Source organism: Microtus pennsylvanicus, chromosome 1, assembly GCF_037038515.1.
Source record: "Microtus pennsylvanicus isolate mMicPen1 chromosome 1, mMicPen1.hap1, whole genome shotgun sequence".
NCBI lineage: Eukaryota > Metazoa > Chordata > Mammalia > Rodentia > Cricetidae > Microtus > Microtus pennsylvanicus.
In genome coordinates this window covers 140,069,885-140,086,988 of record NC_134579.1, presented here as the reverse complement: position 1 = coordinate 140,086,988, position 17,104 = coordinate 140,069,885, and the positions used below count along the sequence as shown (strand labels likewise).

General features: G+C 52.8%; 2 protein-coding genes and 1 pseudogene across 2 annotated transcripts; 2 read left to right on the top strand and 1 right to left on the bottom strand.

The window, feature by feature from the left end:
- The first annotated feature begins 19 nt into the window (after window positions 1-19).
- On the top strand, window positions 20-7,648 carry Irgq (immunity related GTPase Q). The gene is made up of 3 exons (XM_075989185.1): window positions 20-256; window positions 687-1,218; window positions 2,377-7,648. Exons 2-3 carry the CDS (start codon window positions 689-691, stop codon window positions 3,608-3,610), a joined length of 1,764 nt encoding a protein of 587 aa, XP_075845300.1. The 5' UTR covers window positions 20-256; window positions 687-688; the 3' UTR covers window positions 3,611-7,648.
- A 3,221-nt stretch (window positions 7,649-10,869) lies between these two features.
- Pinlyp (phospholipase A2 inhibitor and LY6/PLAUR domain containing) lies at window positions 10,870-16,685 on the bottom strand. The gene is made up of 5 exons (XM_075958534.1): window positions 16,616-16,685; window positions 15,651-15,767; window positions 11,619-11,771; window positions 11,295-11,438; window positions 10,870-11,100 (listed from the first exon to the last, which is right to left on the bottom strand). Exons 1-5 carry the CDS (start codon window positions 16,683-16,685, stop codon window positions 10,946-10,948), a joined length of 639 nt encoding a protein of 212 aa, XP_075814649.1. The 3' UTR covers window positions 10,870-10,945.
- On the top strand, window positions 12,520-13,824 carry LOC142837242 (proteasome subunit alpha type-3 pseudogene; annotated as a pseudogene).
- Window positions 16,686-17,104: the final 419 nt, after the last annotated feature.

The following is a 17,104-nucleotide window of genomic DNA, read 5'->3' as shown; positions in this document are numbered from 1 at the left end:
CTACATTGTTCCAGTGCCCAAACAGCCTTAGCTAGGAAGAGAGAGCGTCTCGAGTGCTGAGTGCTGCCAAGAACTTGTCTCTCCGCGGCGGCGTTCCAAGACACACCCGGTCTTGGAAGGAATGACGTCAAGATAGAGCCACCCGAAGGCGTCCGAATGTCTCTGAATCCTGACGCTCCGACCCCTTCAGCCTCCAGCAGCTCGTCTTAAGGGGCGGGGCTCCCCCTGTTCTCCCGGCGTGTCTACACTTTGCTCGGTTGGTGATTTGGAACGGGGAGAGGGAGGGCCATCCTCGGATCCCCGAGTGACTGCAGCCAGATTTCTGAGCTTTTGAAATAGAAAGGGTTCGTGTGGAGAATGGACAGACACCTAGCTCTCCAGGGAATAGGCCCTTGGCGTTGGGTTTCTAGGTCCTACAGTCACACTGGAGAATGAAAATAGAGGACAGACTGGAGGAGTGAAGTCTGGATCTACCGTGGGGCAGCTAGGAAAGGGTGTTGCCGGGCGTGGTGGTGCACGCCTTTAATCTCAGCATTCTGGGAGGCAGAGGCAAGAGGATCTCTGAGTCCTGGCCAGCCAGGATTACACAGTGAGACTGTCTTTAAAAAAAAAAAAAGCAAACGAAAACAAAACAGAAGGTCTCCCGTGTTCCTGACCCCTGTGTTTCCCCACCTCTTGCTTTCCAGCAATGCCTCTGCCGCAGGGTGACGTGACTGCCTTATTCCTGGGGCCTCCGGGCTCGGGAAAGTCCGCGCTGATCTCCGCGTTATGTGGCAAGAATGTGGAAACGGTAGAGATTCCTGAAGGACGACCGGATTCTGGAGTCCCCGTTCTGAGAGCTGCGGCCCCAGGCCTCTTCCTAGGCGAGCTGAGCTGCCCACCCGCAGCTCCAGGACCCTGGGCGGCGGAGGCCAACTTGCTGGTATTGGTTCTACCAGGATCTGAGGGGACTGAGGAGCCCTTGACCCCAGCTCTGGGAGAGGCAGCTCGGGCCGCCCTGGCCCGAGGGACCCCGCTGCTGGCTGTACGGAATCTCCGTCCTGGAGATTCCCAGAATGAAGCTCAGGCCCGGGATCAAACTGCGGCCATGCTGAACAGTGCTGGATTAGGAGCTGCTCCTCTCTTTGTGCTACCGGCCGATTGCAGCAGCAGTGACCGCTGCGAAGAGCTGGAGCGCCTGCAGGTGGTGCTGCGGACCCAGGCGGAGGCGCTGCAGAGGTGAGGGAACGGTTCGGGCTGGGTAGGGTGGCCTGATGTCTTTAGCCTAGACCCAGCTCTGCTACCGTGGTCTTTAATGTTCTCGAGCCCTGTTCCTAGAGAGTTAGAGGCAAGACTTTATTGGCTGTCTATTTTTTCATACCCTGCTTATTTTGCCTAGACTCCCCCAACCACCCATGAGCGCAGATTTTGAGATCAGGGACGTTTCATCATAAATGAGTGCTGAGGGCTCGGTTTTTTGTTGTTGTTTGTTTTGTTGTTTTTACCTTTTTTGTTATTTAAAACATGCACCCATCAAGGGTCAACTGGAGGGCCTGCCACAAAGATCTTAGCTCGTGTAAGCTCTCTGGCATCACAGACCCCCTCTCTCTTGTTAGAATTGAGAGAGGCCCAGACATGTGCAAATACTGTCTACAGACAAAATGCTGGACTTTGTGGTCCCTCGAAGATTTTTATCCGAAGACTCTCCAGCACCCTCCTACTCATCAGCTTGGTTCTCAAGTGACCCCCGTCCCTCCCTCCCCCCCTTTTCCCTAGCGCCAAACACTTTAGGAAGGAGCTCTGTTTCTGATTGGTCGACCGACTCCTCCATTCCCCAATTCCCTCTCAGATGCACACAGCCTACTGACTCTCTCCTAAATCCACCCCATCCCAGCTCCCTCAGTTTATGAATCAGGAAGGGGCTGCCTCTGCCCGAGAGCACTTCTTTTTTACTAGCCTCACCTGCCCTGCCAGTCCTAGGTGAATTCTCCCTTCACACGCCCTTCCTAACATCCACCCTTAGGGAAAAAGCCTTTGGGGACATCTTAAGCCAAGGCGCTTTCGCCTTTACGTTCTTGCCTTCCTCTAAGCCCCACCTCCTAGAAGCCTTCCCTAGTCCTGAGGGTTGTATCAGGGAAGATACCGAGTCCTCGTTTTCCGTTCTGTTGAAAACCTGACTTTAAGTTTACCTGTGGTATCCAGACCTCTGGGCAGCCCTTAAGACCCTCCCTTAACTTTATGGTCCCGCCCCACCTGATTTCTTATTTTGTTTTAGTTCCTGGGATTCAGAAAGATTTTTTTAAATATAACCGTGGCCAGGTTCTTGCTCGCCCAGCTTTTCCCGCTTTTAAAGCTCTTCTGCCTTTGACCTTTTATCTCCCTCCCCCACCCCCGCAGGCTTCTGCCACCTGCTCAGGATGGCTTCGAGGTGCTGGGCGCAGCAGAGCTGGAAGCTGTGCGCGAGGCCTTCGAGACCGGTGGCCTAGAGGCGGCACTGTCGTGGGTGCGCGCTGGCCTTGAGCGCCTGGGCAGCGCGCGACTGGACCTGGCGGTGGCCGGCGCTGCCAATGTAGGACTTGTGCTGGACATGCTACTGGGCCTGGATCCTGGCGACCCAGGTGCTGCGCCTGCCTCGGAGCCCACTGGACCCACCCCTTATCCTGCTCCAGAGCGCCCCAACGTGGTGCTCTGGACAGTTCCCTTGGGCCCCACGGCCACATCCCCTCCTGCCACCCCTCATCCGACCCACTATGATGCCCTGATCCTCGTCACCCCTGGGGCTCCCACCGAAGAGAACTGGGCCCAGGTCCGCTCATTGGTGTCCCCAGATGCTCCACTCGTCGGTGTGCGCACGGATGGCCAGGGCGAGGATCCACCCGAGGCTCTGGAAGAAGAAAAACCTGAGAAGCTCGAGAATGCAAGCGGCGGGAAGTCAGGGAATGCACGCAGCGAAGGAAAAGAAAACCCTGGTTCCGGGGACTCAGGGCCCACGGCTGCTCGGAGCCCGGAAGATGAGCCGTGGGAGGTGCTGGAGGAAGTGCCTCCACCAGTGTTCCCTCTGCGCCTAGGTGGTCTCCCGGGGCTGGGAACCTGGCTGCAGCGTGCACTGCCTGCGGCTCAGTCCGGGGCGCTTCTGCTGGCGCTGCCACCCTCAAGTCCCCAGGCGGCGCGGAGGAAGGCGGCAGCGCTGCGGGCAGGAGCGTGGAGGCCAGCCTTGCTGGCCAGCCTGGCGGCGGCGGCCGCTCCAGTACCAGGATTGGGCTGGGCTTGCGACGTGGCGCTTCTCCGGGGACAACTGGCTGAGTGGCGGCGCTCGCTGGGCCTCGAACCAACGGCAGTGGCACGCCGTGAGCGCGCCCTGGGCTTGGCTCCTGGAGTGCTGGCCGCGCGCACGCGCTTCCCGGGCCCAGTGACACGCGCTGAGGTGGAGGCCAGACTGGGGTCCTGGGCCGGCGAGGGCACAGCGGGAGGCGCTGCGCTGGGCGCACTCTCCTTCCTATGGCCCGCAGGTGGCGCAGCAGCGACAGGTGGGCTGGGTTACCGTGCTGCTCACGGTGTACTGCTGCAGGCCCTGGATGAGATGCTGGCTGATGCTGAGGCGGTGCTGGGACCCCCAGAGCCCAACCAGTGAGGAGTGTGGTAGGGGCTGGGGTGTCTGGTGACTTGATTTCTGGCCCAACAGCCTCTGAGATTGAGGGGTGGTACTCAGACCCGGGGACTTGAAGGAGACTGACTTCTCATTGAAATCTGCAACATACAGTCACCTGATTTCCTGGGTTATGAATGGGAGTAGGGTCTGAGCGCCATTAGTTTGCCTTTCAGACGCTAATGCAGTGAAGGGAGTTGGGGGCCTGGGCTCCTAGGAATGGGAGCCTCTTGGCCTCCAGCTGGCACCTGGTCCTAGATGTTTAAGCCTAGATTACTGCCTGTGAGTGGACCTATGGCTGTGGGCCTGGTACTATAGGGAGTTAGAACCCTTGAAGGGCTGGGTCCCAATGGGAAACAAGATGTGTAAGTTGCCTCGGAAAGAACAGGTTTTTGGGACCTTCATTTCAGGAGCCATGAGAGTGTTAAATGCTGGTGCTTAAGACGTGGGACTTGGTTGTCAATTCCTGTGTGGTAGGAAACCCTGTAGAGACGCCCTGGTCTCATGGAGAATGGAGGTTTGTCCACCATTTGATCTCGGAGGCTTTGGTGTAGAGAACATAGTCCCACAAAATTGAAGGGAAGGAACCAGAGGTCTAGGCATGGTGGTCTCCTGATGGCCAGATTCTGGGAATGGGGTCTTTTCGTTATGGAAGAGTAGAGACCGTGTGACTACCCCCACTTTAGAGGTGCTGGGTGATCCAGGGTCTCTGGCATGTGTGTTCCTGTTACGCTTTACTCTATCACTGGTTTCCTCTGTCATAAGGAGTGCTTCACTCTTGCTGTTTTGGAAAGGCGAGGAGGGGATGTCCTGCTGCAGCAGTCTAGACTTCTCTGGGAAGGTACCAGGAGTGAGGCAGAAACCGCAGTGCTGCCAGCTTTGTGTAGGTGGGACGTGCCACCGTATTGTTCTTCAGTGTCAAAACAGAAAGGGAGGACTGGGTAGATGGGACCGCCAGGCTCAGAGATGTAGGCCAGAGACTCATCGACACAGCAAGGTACTGTGTGACCTGGCCCCTGCCTCTTCTCATTCCCTGTCCATCTCCAGCAAGCCTGGTTTGTCTTTCTGATGCTTGGGTCCCACCTCAGGACTTGTGATTTTCTGTTTTTCTGTGGAATGCTCTGCTTCCCCATCTTTTTGAGATTGGGTCCTTATCCATCAGATCTCCCTGAAATGGCTCCTTTAGAAGCTTTCTGATCATCCCAAGTAGCTTACACTGACCCTGGCCATGTGATCATTCCTGTATCGATAATGGCTTTATTTATTTGTTCGTTCTTTCATTCACCTGGTTGTTGGCTCTTGCCCCGTGCCTGTCCTTTTCTTGGGTGTACCCTAGCACCCAGAGCAGTGCCTGACACACGGTAGGTGCCTAGTGTTTAGTATTTTAGTTTATTGATCATTGGCATGTGGCCTGGAATTCAGGTGGTCAATATCTTGTTACAAAAAGGGACAAGCTAAGGAGAAGCAAGCACCTAGTGGGAGAGTAAACAGGGAGAGGCACAGCTTGGTCATTGTCATCACTTGAATGAGTGTCGTATATCTGCCAAATGAAAGCATTAGAACCATGAGAGCTTCTGAGGGCTGCATAGTCGGGTACCACCCCCATCTAACCTTGAACTCTCACCGCTGACACAATTTGCCCCCACACAAGTCGAGGGGGCACCTGATATGGAGGCACATGCATGCAACCCCAGCACTTGGTGGAGATAGGAGAACTAGAGGTTTAATGCCATCTTCAGCGACAGTGGAGAGCCGCAGGCCCATCTGAGCTACCAGTCCCATCTCACTATTTAGTCTAGACTGACCTCAAACTCCGTGTGGTTTGGCCCTGGCACAGCCCTGAGCCCTAGCACCTGGCTCCATTTTAAAGCTCTTATTGAGAGACCTGGCATTCTTCTCACTGAGAGCCTATGCGTCCCTCACACCTGAGCACACCTCAGCTCACACACCTGATTGGAAATACTTGAATTCATAGGTGGAGAACCCAATTCACATACCCACGTTGCCTCAGTTAGGTTTCATAGGTTCCCCCGAAGCTGGGGTTTGAATCCAGTGCCTCTCATATTCAAGGCAAACACTTTATTCTGGAACTCTGTCCCTAGCCCTTCATGGGGGGTGGGGGCTCTGGACAGGGGCTCTAACACTGCCACGCCCCCAGCTCCTCATTACGGACTCTAGGCGGGGCTCTACCACTGAGCTACATCCTCTTTTGATTTTGAGACGAGGTCTCAGTTTCCTGGACTGACCTTGAATTTGGGAATTTCCTCTCTCAGCCTCCTGAGTAACTGAAATCGCAGGCCTGCACCACCTCCTGGCTTTATAGTTTTTCCAAACCTGTGATGTGTCGATGAATCAAATACAAATAAAATTTGAGATTGCCTTTTCTCAGTGGCATTAATCACATGTGATTAGTGGCCACAGTGTGTGACAATACAGATATGAAGTGGCTGTAGGATTGCAGGAGGTCTATGCGCAAATCCAGGGGCACAGGGTCCTACCTAGTTGGGGTAAGAGGATATCGGGCAAGTCACCAGCAAATGGCATCTAGCAAGCTGTATTGGTTGCTTTCTTGTTGTGTGACAACATACCCAAGGAAAACAACTTATGAGAAAAATTACACTGTATTTAGCTCAGAGTCTATGGATACAGGCCACTGTGACAGGTTCATGTCAGCAGGAGGGCGGAGCAGGTAGTCACATTGCAACCCCATTTGGGAAGCAGAGAGAGAAATTCTGGTATTCAGTTCGATTTCTCTTTTTACTTCACCCCAGGACCACGGTGTATCGAATGCTTCCTCAAACAGTATGTGATCTCACAGTTAGCCTAGACACTCCTCCATAGCCACATCCGGACAGTGACTGTAGGTTGTAAGTCAACAGTGTTAGCTACCACTGCAGGTACTGAGAATTTGCTGTGTATACGCGTGCATGTGTCCAAGCATGCCCGCTGGCATGTGAGCGCACTCGAACACATACCCAGCTCCCGTGTACTGCTGCTGCTCCTGAAAGACCTTGAACACAGTTGTTAGTCTCTATAGCCTGGGCCCTACCTCCCTGAGAACCTGGCGCCTTCTATGATTCCGATGAAGTGCCCCGCTCTCGCCAACACTCTGCTCCTTTGTTTTATTTATTTTTTGGTATTTTGACATGGTGTAGGCTTGCCTTGAACTCGGCACGTGGCTGGCAATGGCCTTGGAATCCTGGTCCTCCAGCTCTGACCATGCCTCACCTAGGTGCCTCCTGGCATCCCTGCTCTGGGCTTTGCTGCTGCTCCTTCTCTCCTCCAGGCAGCAGGTGCATGCTGGACACATCAGAAGAAAGCAGCATTTGTAGCCCTTGCGTGTGCTGGTCAGCGCTGTTGTGTTGTGGCCTGTGGGTGGTTTGTCATTTGTTGTTTTTGTAACTTGAGGGTCCAGGCTGTCTCAGACGCTTGAGCCCAGGGATCATCCTGTCCCTCTCCCATCCTGGGTTGCAGGCAGGAATGGTTGCCTTCTAAACTAGGTCTTCCCCCTCCGAGGTAGGATGATGTCTTACTCTATAGCTGACTGGCTTCAAACGTGTGCAGCAGCCTCTGAAATTCTGGGGTTACAGGGGTAAGCGACTACATATGGTGCCTAACTCTTTGGTTAGGATTTTAGGCTTTTTCGGGGTGTAAGTAAAGCTGAGAGTGAGCTGCCTGTCTCAATAGAAAAGACTCTTCTTCCTTGTGGACAAACCGCTGGTTGCCAGCAGGGTGATCCCATGAGGCTCCTGGGGTCTGGAAGAGCCTGAACGCAGGGATTCTGGGAAATGTCAGCCCTCCAGGCTGGAATTGCAACGGTACAGTGAACCTTGGCTTTGGCCCTGTCAGAAGAGCAGGTTCCCAAAATAGGTGAGCAGATGAGAAGCCCTCCTCAGTGTAGGGGAGAGTGAGTCCTACACTTCTGGCTCATGAAGGAACTGTCTATTGGAATGGGGGACAATCCAACAGTCTGGTCAACCTGTGTTTATTGTTTTGGAAAAACAAATAAAAGAGTAGAAGTCCTGTTGTGTGTGTGTTTTTGTAAAAGGTTTGATTTATTAATTTTAAGTATGTGTGTGCGCGCATGTGTGTATGTGTATATGCGTGTGGTGGGAAAGGCGCTTTCATCTCTGAGTCATCTCCCCCAGCCTTGAACTTGATGAGTTTTTAAAAATTCTTTTGGTTTTTTTTGAGACAGGGTTTCTCTGTGCAGCCCTGACTGTCCTAGAACTCACTCTGTAGACCAAGCTGGCCTTGAATTCACAGAGATCCACCTGCCTCTGCCTTCCCAGTGTTGGAATTAAAAGGCGTGCGCAACCACTGCCTGGTGAATTGGTGACTTTTAAGAGCTTCCAAATTTGTGATGGCCAAGCAACTGACCTCTGGAGCCAGCCTAACCCACTGTTCCCAAGTTCAGCCTCTCTGAGGACAAGCACTTGGATGTGCTCTCAGCCTGACTCTGGATTCTAGCCACTGGGACAACAGCAAACATGATGCAATCAGAAGCTTGAAAAGTGCTTATGAACTGGGTTTCCTCCCTGGCTGTCCTTGGGCTCCCTGCCATCACTGTCAGGTTGTGAAGCCGGGGCTGGGGATAAAGCTCAATGCGTTTTCTAACAATCCCCCAGTGAGGGCTCAAGTGTGGTTCAGTGGTAGAGCCCCTGCCTAGGATCCCCAGTGAGGGGCTGGGGTGTGGCTCAGTGGTAGAGCCCCTGCCTAGAATCCCCAGTGAGGGGCTGGGGCGTGGCTCAGTGGTAGAGCCCCTGCCTAGAATCCCCAGTGAGGGGTTGGGGTGTGGCTCAGGGGTAGAGCCCCTGCCTAGAATCCCCAGTGAGGGGTTGGGGTGTGGCTCAGGGGTAGAGCCCCTGCCTAGAATCCCCCAGAGAGGGGCTGGAGTGTGGCTCAGGGGTAGAGCCCCTGCCTAGAGTCCCCCAGAGAGGGGCTGGAGTGTGGCTCAGGGGTAGAGCCCCTGCCTAGAGTCCCCCAGAGAGGGGCTGGAGTGTGGCTCAGGGGTAGAGCCCTTGCCTAGAGTCCCCCAGAGAGGGGCTGGAGTGTGGCTCAGGGGTAGAGCCCCTGCCTAGAGTCCCCCAGAGAGGGGCTGGAGTGTGGCTCAGGGGTAGAGCCCCGCCTAGAATCCCCCAGAGAGGGGCTGGGGTGTGGCTCAGGGGTAGAGCCCCTGTCTAGAATCCCCAGTGAGGGGCTGAGGGCGTGGCTCGGTGGTAAGAGCACCTTCCTAACATAGTCTAGGCCATAGGTCTATCCTTACTACTGACACAAAATTCACAAGGCTTTTGGTATGTAACCTAGGCTATGTTTCAGTTCATTATCCTGTCTCAGTCTCCCAGGCATTGGGTTTAAAGGTATACTCTACCAAGCCCTGCTAAAGCCCTAAGCTCTGTTACATTTGAGCTCTGTGATCTTCAAACTGATTGACATCGCCTTCTGAGTCTCAAGACTCATCTCTTGAAAACAGGGATGAGAATGGTAGTACCACTGTGCAGACTGAAGCAGGAAAGATGAGAAGCCACCTCTCAAAGGCCAGCACACCCGCTGTTTCTGAAACTACCCAGCTCTCAGCCTTCTGACTGGGGAAGGAGTTAGTTCCGGTGAGGTGTGGCCATGTGACCAGCTCCCTCCATGGAGCTGAGAGTGTTGAGCCACTCCTGGGTCACACAGTGTTTAATCACATAGGTGAGGCATTTCTAGGTACTTCCTTTTGGCACAGAAATTGGCTGATCCATGCCTGGAACGAGCAGAAACCCGCTTTGGATTATGCTAAACTTGTAGAGCGAAGGGAAGCACCAGCCTTTTGTGAATGGGTGCTCATTCAGCAGATATACACCCCTCCCTCGCAGTGAAACTCTTGTGTTTGGCTTTGGCCTTGTGACTCACCTTAGTCAGAGCTAACCTCAACAACAACAACAAACACCTTATATGCACTTGACTCTCATGCCGTGAGGACATCTGCCAGAGAGCCACTGAAGAAGAGGATTCGCACAAGTCCACGGAAGAGCCGGTTCTAGATCAAACCAGCTAGGAGAGCCAGCCCAGCCCAACCTACACAACCTTAGAAGGTGTGTTGTCTTAAAGTCTTAGTTTGGGGCTGGTTTGTTACATGGCGTTATTGCAGCACAGCTGACTCATACACCTTTGTTGTTTTCGGCAGCTGAGATTAGGAAGTTGTTACTGTAGCATAATGTAGCCTGCTCCAGTTGGTGCAGTGGCACCTGCCAACTAATGGCCACGCTAAGTGGCAGCTATCACAGTGATTAGTGTTTACTGAGACATAGTGTCTGAAGAGCCATCATTCCCTTAAAGGTGCCACCGACTGCTGGAAGTGCTTTTAAAGTAGCCGTCTTCGTCATAAAACAACCCTGGGGTTCTCACTATTAATAGCCACCCGCTGCAGACGTAAAAGCAGGTGAGAGAGGGAGAGTCAAGTCAGGAGAGGTGGCCACGGCCTTTGGCGTGTGTGACAGGCCAGGGTTCAAATCAGGATTCTCGCCCATCCTAGCTGTTTGACTCAAGGCAAGTGCCAGCCACCATCCGCCTCAGTGTTTCCACCTGTGAAGTGGAGCAATATCAATCCCAACTGGGTGGGGTTCGCAGCTATGATCCCAGCACTCTAGAGGGTGAGGCAGAGTTTTGCCTTGAGTTTGAGGCTGGACTGCACTATATAATAAGAGTCTCAAATAATAGCAGTAAATAACAAATCAAGTTCATGGAGCTCTGAGCGTAACATGATTATAAAAGATAACATACTTAGGAGATTGGCATATTGCCCTTCAAAAGCAAGGACCACATATTTTTCACCCTTTTTCTTTTTAAAAGATCAGGTTCTCCTGTAGCCCAGGCTGGCCTGCCCCCCCCCCCACTCCTACCCCAAGTCTTACTGTGTGGCTCTCTGGCTGTCCTGAAACTTATTATGTAGACAGGCTGGCCTCGAACTCAGAGAGATCCACCTGCCTCTGCCTCCCCAGTGCTGGGATTAAAGGTGTGCAGCCAGCACCACCTGGATCTTTTTCTGTTTGTTTTTGAGACAGGGTCTGGCTATGCAGCCCGAGTTCATCCTGAACTCACGATCTTACTACCTCAGCCTGTGTTACCACATAGAAACCCTCCCTTCTTTGAACTGGAGCGGGAGGAGGGGCAAAAGTCAGAAAAGAACGCTGAGACCCATACTGTTTACGCCCACCCTCCCAAGATGCATCCGGTCACAAGACCTGAGGTTTACTCTGTTCATCAGTTTTAATTTACGGGTGCCTGAAGAGCTGCAGGCCGAGGACAAATGGGGACCTCGAGACACATACTCCTTAGCCTTCACTCACCCCTGCCAGGCGGGTAGGGCGCGGGGAGGCAGTCTGCCCGGCGCAGGAAGTAGAGGTAGGAGGCTGAAGGCACCTCGGCTCCAGCCTTGGTGTGGCAGGCGCTCTCTGTGGCACAGCCTCTCGTGGCAAATTTCGTGTTGATAATACCTGTGACGACATTTCAGGACAGAGTCAGCTTCTTCATGACCCGGGAGTCTAACACACACATCCCCGCCCTGCGCCATTATTTCTTTGTCCAGTTCTCCGGAACTCCCCCCTCCCATCACCTGTAATGGGGGAAGTGTGGACCTCTGTTTCTGACACACGCCCTTCCCCCCATCAAAGTCTATCCACCAGCTCACCAGCCTGCACATTGCCAGCAAAATAGATGCAGTGTGTTTCTGGGCCCACGCAACGGGCTGTCTGGGTTCCTGGACACGTCTCTTGGAAGGGCACAATGCAGGAGGGACACATCAGGCCGTTCTCCGTTCGATTGTTATGGGGAACTGTGAATGATGGCGGAATATAAAGCAGATTGGAAGAATTGTTACCCCCAACATCCTTGGAACCTGGGGATCACCGGGTTGGGTTGGTGGAGTTTGCAGGTCAGGAAATGGACCACCTGAAGCAGCAAGGGCTTGCCAGATGTCACAGGGCAGGCATCCTGTTGTTGGGGTGGCACTTACGGGGCACCGAGACACTGTTGCAACCGTCGCTCTGGCAGCAGTGGGCGTTGGACACCATGTAGTCATTGGGACTCATGGTGGTAGATACGAAGCCGGAGTAGCAGTCTTTAAACTTCGTGCAGGCCTTGAAGGTGCTCACTGACTTTCGGCCCTCTGCAGAGTAGGAACAGGAATCAACCACTTCCTCCCCTTCCCTCCTCATCTCACCATTCCCTATCCCCCTAACAGGGACTTCTCTCTCTCTCTCTCTCCCTCCCCCTCTCCCTCTGTCTCTCTCTCTCTGTCTCTGTCTCTCTCTCTCCCTCCCCCTCCCCCTCCCCCTCTTCCTCTCCCTCTGTCTCTCTCTCTGTCTCTCTCCCTCTGTCTCTCTCCCTCTGTCTCTCTCCCTCTCCCTCTGTCTCTCTCTCTGTCTCTGTCTCTCTCTGTCTCTGTCTCTCTCTCTCTCCCTCTCTCTCTCCTTCCCCCCCACACACACATACACACAAACTAGGGCTGGAGAGATGGCTCCTGAGTCAGGAGCACTTGCACTGTTCTAGAGGACCCAAGGTTGGTTCCCAGTTCCCACTTCTGTCTGAGTCTACAACTGTAGTTCCAGGGATCTGTTGCCCTCTTCTGGCCTCCTTGGGTATCTGCGCTTACATGCACATACAAACAGGTAGATGTAAGTACACATACACATAAAATAATGTTTTTGAGACAGAGTCTCACTATGTACTCTGGCTTCCCTGGAACTTGCTCTGTAGACCTGGATGGCCTAGAACTTACAGAGATCCACCTGCTTCTGTCTCCTGAGTCCTATTAAAGGCCTACACCACCACACCCATCTAAAATAAGTATATTTTTACAAGGTGCGTGTATGACTTCAGGCCTAGAAGTGCTCCTCGGCCCCCTGGTTAGCACCATGCGCTCCACTGGCACCAGGTGACCTGCCAGTCTCTCCATTCTCTCCCAGTGGAGGAGTTTTCTGAGTTAAGAACACCCCAAAGGCTGTGGGAACAGTAGGGAGTAGATAAGACAGTGTTGTCTTTGGGGTAGGAAAACTAGTGTTCTCTAAACCTGTGGAGAAGGCCCCAAAGCATGCCCTTTCATGTTTTCATGTTGGAATGGTGGCAGCAGGTCTGCTGGCAGACACTTGCTCGTCAGCAGACATAGCAAGAGAAGAAGTGTCCGACTTGATATCCAACGCGGCTGTAACGCTCCTCTTAAACATCTTGCCGGCAGAGTGGCTGTGCACACACACACACACAAACACACGTTACAGCGCTGTTGGACCTTTGGGCTGGAGCTTCTTGGTAGGGTCTTACGGTTTGCACCACAGCACACAGCTCTATGTGACTGAACCATTAGGCCTTTTACACGGTCATTGGCAATGCCAGGCAAGCCCCAGAGATAGAAATAGAAGATCTTCAAGGGAAAGAAATGATTTGCTGTGACGTAGTTAAGTTGCAAAAATAAAATAGTACATGATGGAGTTAGGGATAGAGCGTTTGAACTCGAGCTCAGCTGGGTTGGTGAATGAACTAAAGGAAGACATGAAATTGTTCCAAAAGATGTAAGGGGGGGGGGCAGGCGGTGGCTGCAGATGCCTTTAATCCCAACACTTGGGAGGCACAGGCGGTGGATCTCTGTGAGTTCGAGGCCAGCCTGGTCTGTAGAGTGAGTTCTAGGACAGCTAGGGCTGTTACATAGAGAAACCCTGTCTTAAAAACAAAAACAAACTAACTAACAAACAAAAATGTAAGTAAGGAAACAGAACTATGCCATGGAATCTTTGAAGGGAGAAGATAAGCCAGATGATGACAATCTATAGTGTTCTCTTCACCATCTCTGCTGGTTTTCATTTCTGTGACTGTACCCTAGGACTAGCACCATGGATCATACATACACACTAACCAATTTTCATTAAATTTTGTCTATAGATATGTGCACACGTGCCCGCAGTGAGTGTGCTAAGAGTTCTCAGCGGTCAGTTCTTTTCCGCCATCTTGCAGGATGAGGCATCAAATTCAGTGCTCCACACCAGACCCTCTACCTGCTGAGAGGTCTCGCTGGCCCTATAGCAGCTCAGAAAGGTCACATTCTCAATCTGCCTGGTGTCAGAGGCTGGTAGGTAGCCCCCCTGCTTGTCTGACTGGGTTCCTTCACCCAGGCACCGAGGATACAAGTCCTTCCTGAGCCGCCTGAGGCTACCCCTGTGCCTGTGTGAGGTGGACTTTCCCCACCTTCTGTGAAGTTTCAAACCTGCCACAAATGGCTGAAGGCCTATTCAATATAGCAAAGCTGGACCTGGCCGCCAGGTTCTCCCAGCATCTCTCAGTCCCTGCCTGTTACAGGGCATGGCTGACATAGCCCCAATCCTGAACTCTCCAGCCCAGAGGCTCTTCCCTATTTACTTCAGACATTTTGGTTACCCCTTCCTGGTCTCCTGGCTGTTGCACTTGGTTCCTCTCACTCCCTTCTGGCTTACAGTCCTCCAGTCCTCCCACGTTCTTCCCTGGCCACCGTCACCTAATCCTGGCTGAATGTGGCCTTCAAGCCCACCTTCCTCTCTCACTGCAGCTGCAGGGGTATTTCCCTGCCCTCACAGATGATGGCTCAATAGGTAAAGGTGCCTGCCACTATGTTTCACGTCCTGAGTTCAATCTCTGAGATCGACGTGGTAGAAAGGGAATTGATTCCTCCACAAGCTATTCTCTGACCTATACACAAACATACACACACATACGCACATACACACATACACACACCTATGCACATACACACACATGCACATACACACATACACACACATATGCACATACACACATACACACATATGCACATACACACATACACACACATGCACATACACACACAAACACACTTTTTAATGTTAAAAGAGATCAACGACATGACCCTCATTTGTTCCTGGAACTAAGGCTCTCTTTCCACCAAGGACGAACACACCCCACTGTTCTCTATCTCTTCTTCCTTTCTGAGGTCTGGGGTGCTCTCTTTGATTGAGGCCAGGTCCCCTCTCTCATTGTACTTCTGAGGCTCCCCACTCCTTCCTCTCGCTCCCCAGTCCTCTTCCTTGCCTTTTCTGCTCCCCCTTTCTTTTCTCCCCTTTCTCCCCTCCTCCCCTCCTTCTACTTCCTCTCTCTCCCTCCCTTCCACCTACTTCTTCCCCTTGTTTTTGTTTGTTTTAAAGTCGGGATCTTGTTCTATAGCCCAGCTGGTTGGTCTTGGACTCCTAAATACCCTCCCGCTCCCCATCCCTCCCCGACATCTCTACTTTCTCCAGTTGTATTGACTCCATTCCTCAGGGTTACAGTCCCCCTCCAGTCAGTTTTCTGTTCCCCCTAACCCTAACACCATCTGTCTCCCTTCCTGGCTCTCCAGGTTTCTGTCCCACCCTCCAGTTAAGAGTATCAACTGCCCTTCCAGCGGAGTTCAGCTCACATCCGGTATCTCACGTCTGCCTGGAACTTTTGCTCCAAGGACTCTGACCTTCACCTCCCACCTCGCAAGCACTGCTACCACTTGCATAATGCCTCCCCCATGCACGTAATTACAAGTAAAAACATTAAAAGAAAAAAAAGACTCTTGGCTTCCTGCTAGTTTCCCGTGTCCCCTCATTTTCCCCCCAGCAGCTCCCCTCCCCCCCCCCCGTTTTATTTTATGTGTATGTGTATTTAGCCTGCCTGTATGTAAGTGCACTACAAGTATGCAGTGCCAGTGGGGGCCAGACGGGGGCGTCTGAACCCTAGAATTTTAGTTAATAGACCATTGTGAGCCACCATGCTGGGAATTGAACAGAGGTCCCCTGCAAGGACAGCCAGTGCTCTTGACTGCTGCCTCATCTCTCCATCCTCCCTTGTTCAGGACACGCTCAGTTCAGAATCTCCGTCCATAGCGTTTTCTAACACATCACATTTCTCCCTCTTTCTTCCCACAACTCCTTGTAACCATCCCCCATAGACGGAGTAGTATCTTCTTCCATGAAGGTACCCATCCCTCCCGACCCTTTTGGCCGAAGCCACACCCTCCTACTTTTGCTGGACTCGCCCACGAGAACCACGCATGCGTCTTTGTCGGCATCACAGGTCTTCATTTTCCCGCTGCATGTGTGTCCCGAGCCCTTACACACTTCACAGCTTAGCGGGCACCCTGCAGCGAGGAGAGCAAAGAACAGGGTGTGTGGCCATGGCTGGGATGGTCTTCAGACCATGATTTGGGCTTTGGAGCTCACAGGAGAGATGACTTTGGAAGAGGGACTAGGGTCTTCCTGGTTTTTTGTGGGTGGGGCGGCACTGAGAACAGGCAATTGTCCGGAGTCTGACGAGGAAGCGGTGACCATGCCAGCGAAGTGGCTTCCAGGGCGGGAAATGACTCCACCACAGAGCCTGTTTTACTAAATAATTACAGGGCTTGGGGACTTGGGACGCCAGGGTCCTCTGAGCACTCTCAGAGGCAGGGAGGGGTCGTGGCAGAGTTTTCTATGGGACTTTTGTAAAATTTCAGGTCCAGCTGGTTCCCAGGGTGTGAACTCACTTCCCTGAAGGTAACACAGAAGTCTGGGAACTCAGGCAGGGGTACCTGACTCTGAGGTCTGGGTCCTAAGTCAAAGCAGGAGACTGAGGACCAGACTTCACTCCTGACAGAGGAGGAACCCAGCCATCTGGGTTCCAGGGACAGTGAACCTGGCTTGGGAATGCTGAAGGCCTGAATTCTTCTAAGTTCAGACAGAAAGAACACTTCTGTCTGTCCTTACTAATTAGTTACGTTTTAAAGATTTTCTCTAATCACCAGCTCTCATCTGATTTTCCCAGAATTCAGATGCAATGTTTTGAGTCTCTTCCTAACACCCATCAAGCCTTCTCAGACCCAGGCTTTCTCCTCCTTACTCCCTGTCCATCCTTCATGAATCTGATTTTTCAGGGCCTCTCTCTCTTGAGAACCTTGCCCAGTGCCCCCTGAGACCCCTAGGAAGGAGGCCAGGTCCCTTTGTCACTTACCGAGACCCAAGAGGGTGCAGAGCAGTGCAAAAGCCAGCAGGAAGGTCCTGTGTCTTCTGGACAGCCTCATGGTGTGTGAACCTGCAGTCCCAGGTCCTCTGCCCTTATAGGAAGCCGGGCAAGGGCGGGTCTGGTCCCACCTTCACCCTGGGGTGAGAAATAGCTGAGGTCAGAACCCATGGCAGTCCTCCACAGCCTCCAGGTTGGAGTCATGGAGCCAGCATCCCATAAGAAAACTGAACATCTTCGACCCAACCCCTTCCTGCACGGGCACCTAAGGTCTTTAGATTGCCAGTGCCTTCTTCCACCTGGACCCAGAAGCTCACTTACATCTTACATGTTTTTCCCCTCCCCCCCTCTTTTTTTTTTTTTAACCTAAGGTTGGAGTTGGGTCACTTGATTCCCTGAGGGTGCAGGGCAACTTCGGAGACTGGCACCCCTCTTCTCTTTTCCCAAGGAGGCGCCCAGCGTGGGTTGGGTCCTAACCTA

Coding starts and splice junctions, on each gene's coding strand:
- Irgq (XM_075989185.1), top strand. CDS start 689: ATGCCTCTGCCGCAGGGTGACGTGACTGCCTTATTCCTGGGGCCTCCG. Junction 1,219..2,376: donor CAGGCGGAGGCGCTGCAGAG/GTGAGGGAACGG, acceptor CCACCCCCGCAG/GCTTCTGCCACCTGCTCAGG.
- Pinlyp (XM_075958534.1), bottom strand. CDS start 16,685: ATGAGGCTGTCCAGAAGACACAGGACCTTCCTGCTGGCTTTTGCACTG. Junction 15,768..16,615: donor CTGCACCCTCTTGGGTCTCG/GTAAGTGACAAA, acceptor TCCTCGCTGCAG/GGTGCCCGCTAAGCTGTGAA. Junction 11,101..11,294: donor TGCTGGCAATGTGCAGGCTG/GTGAGCTGGTGG, acceptor ATGTCGTCACAG/GTATTATCAACACGAAATTT.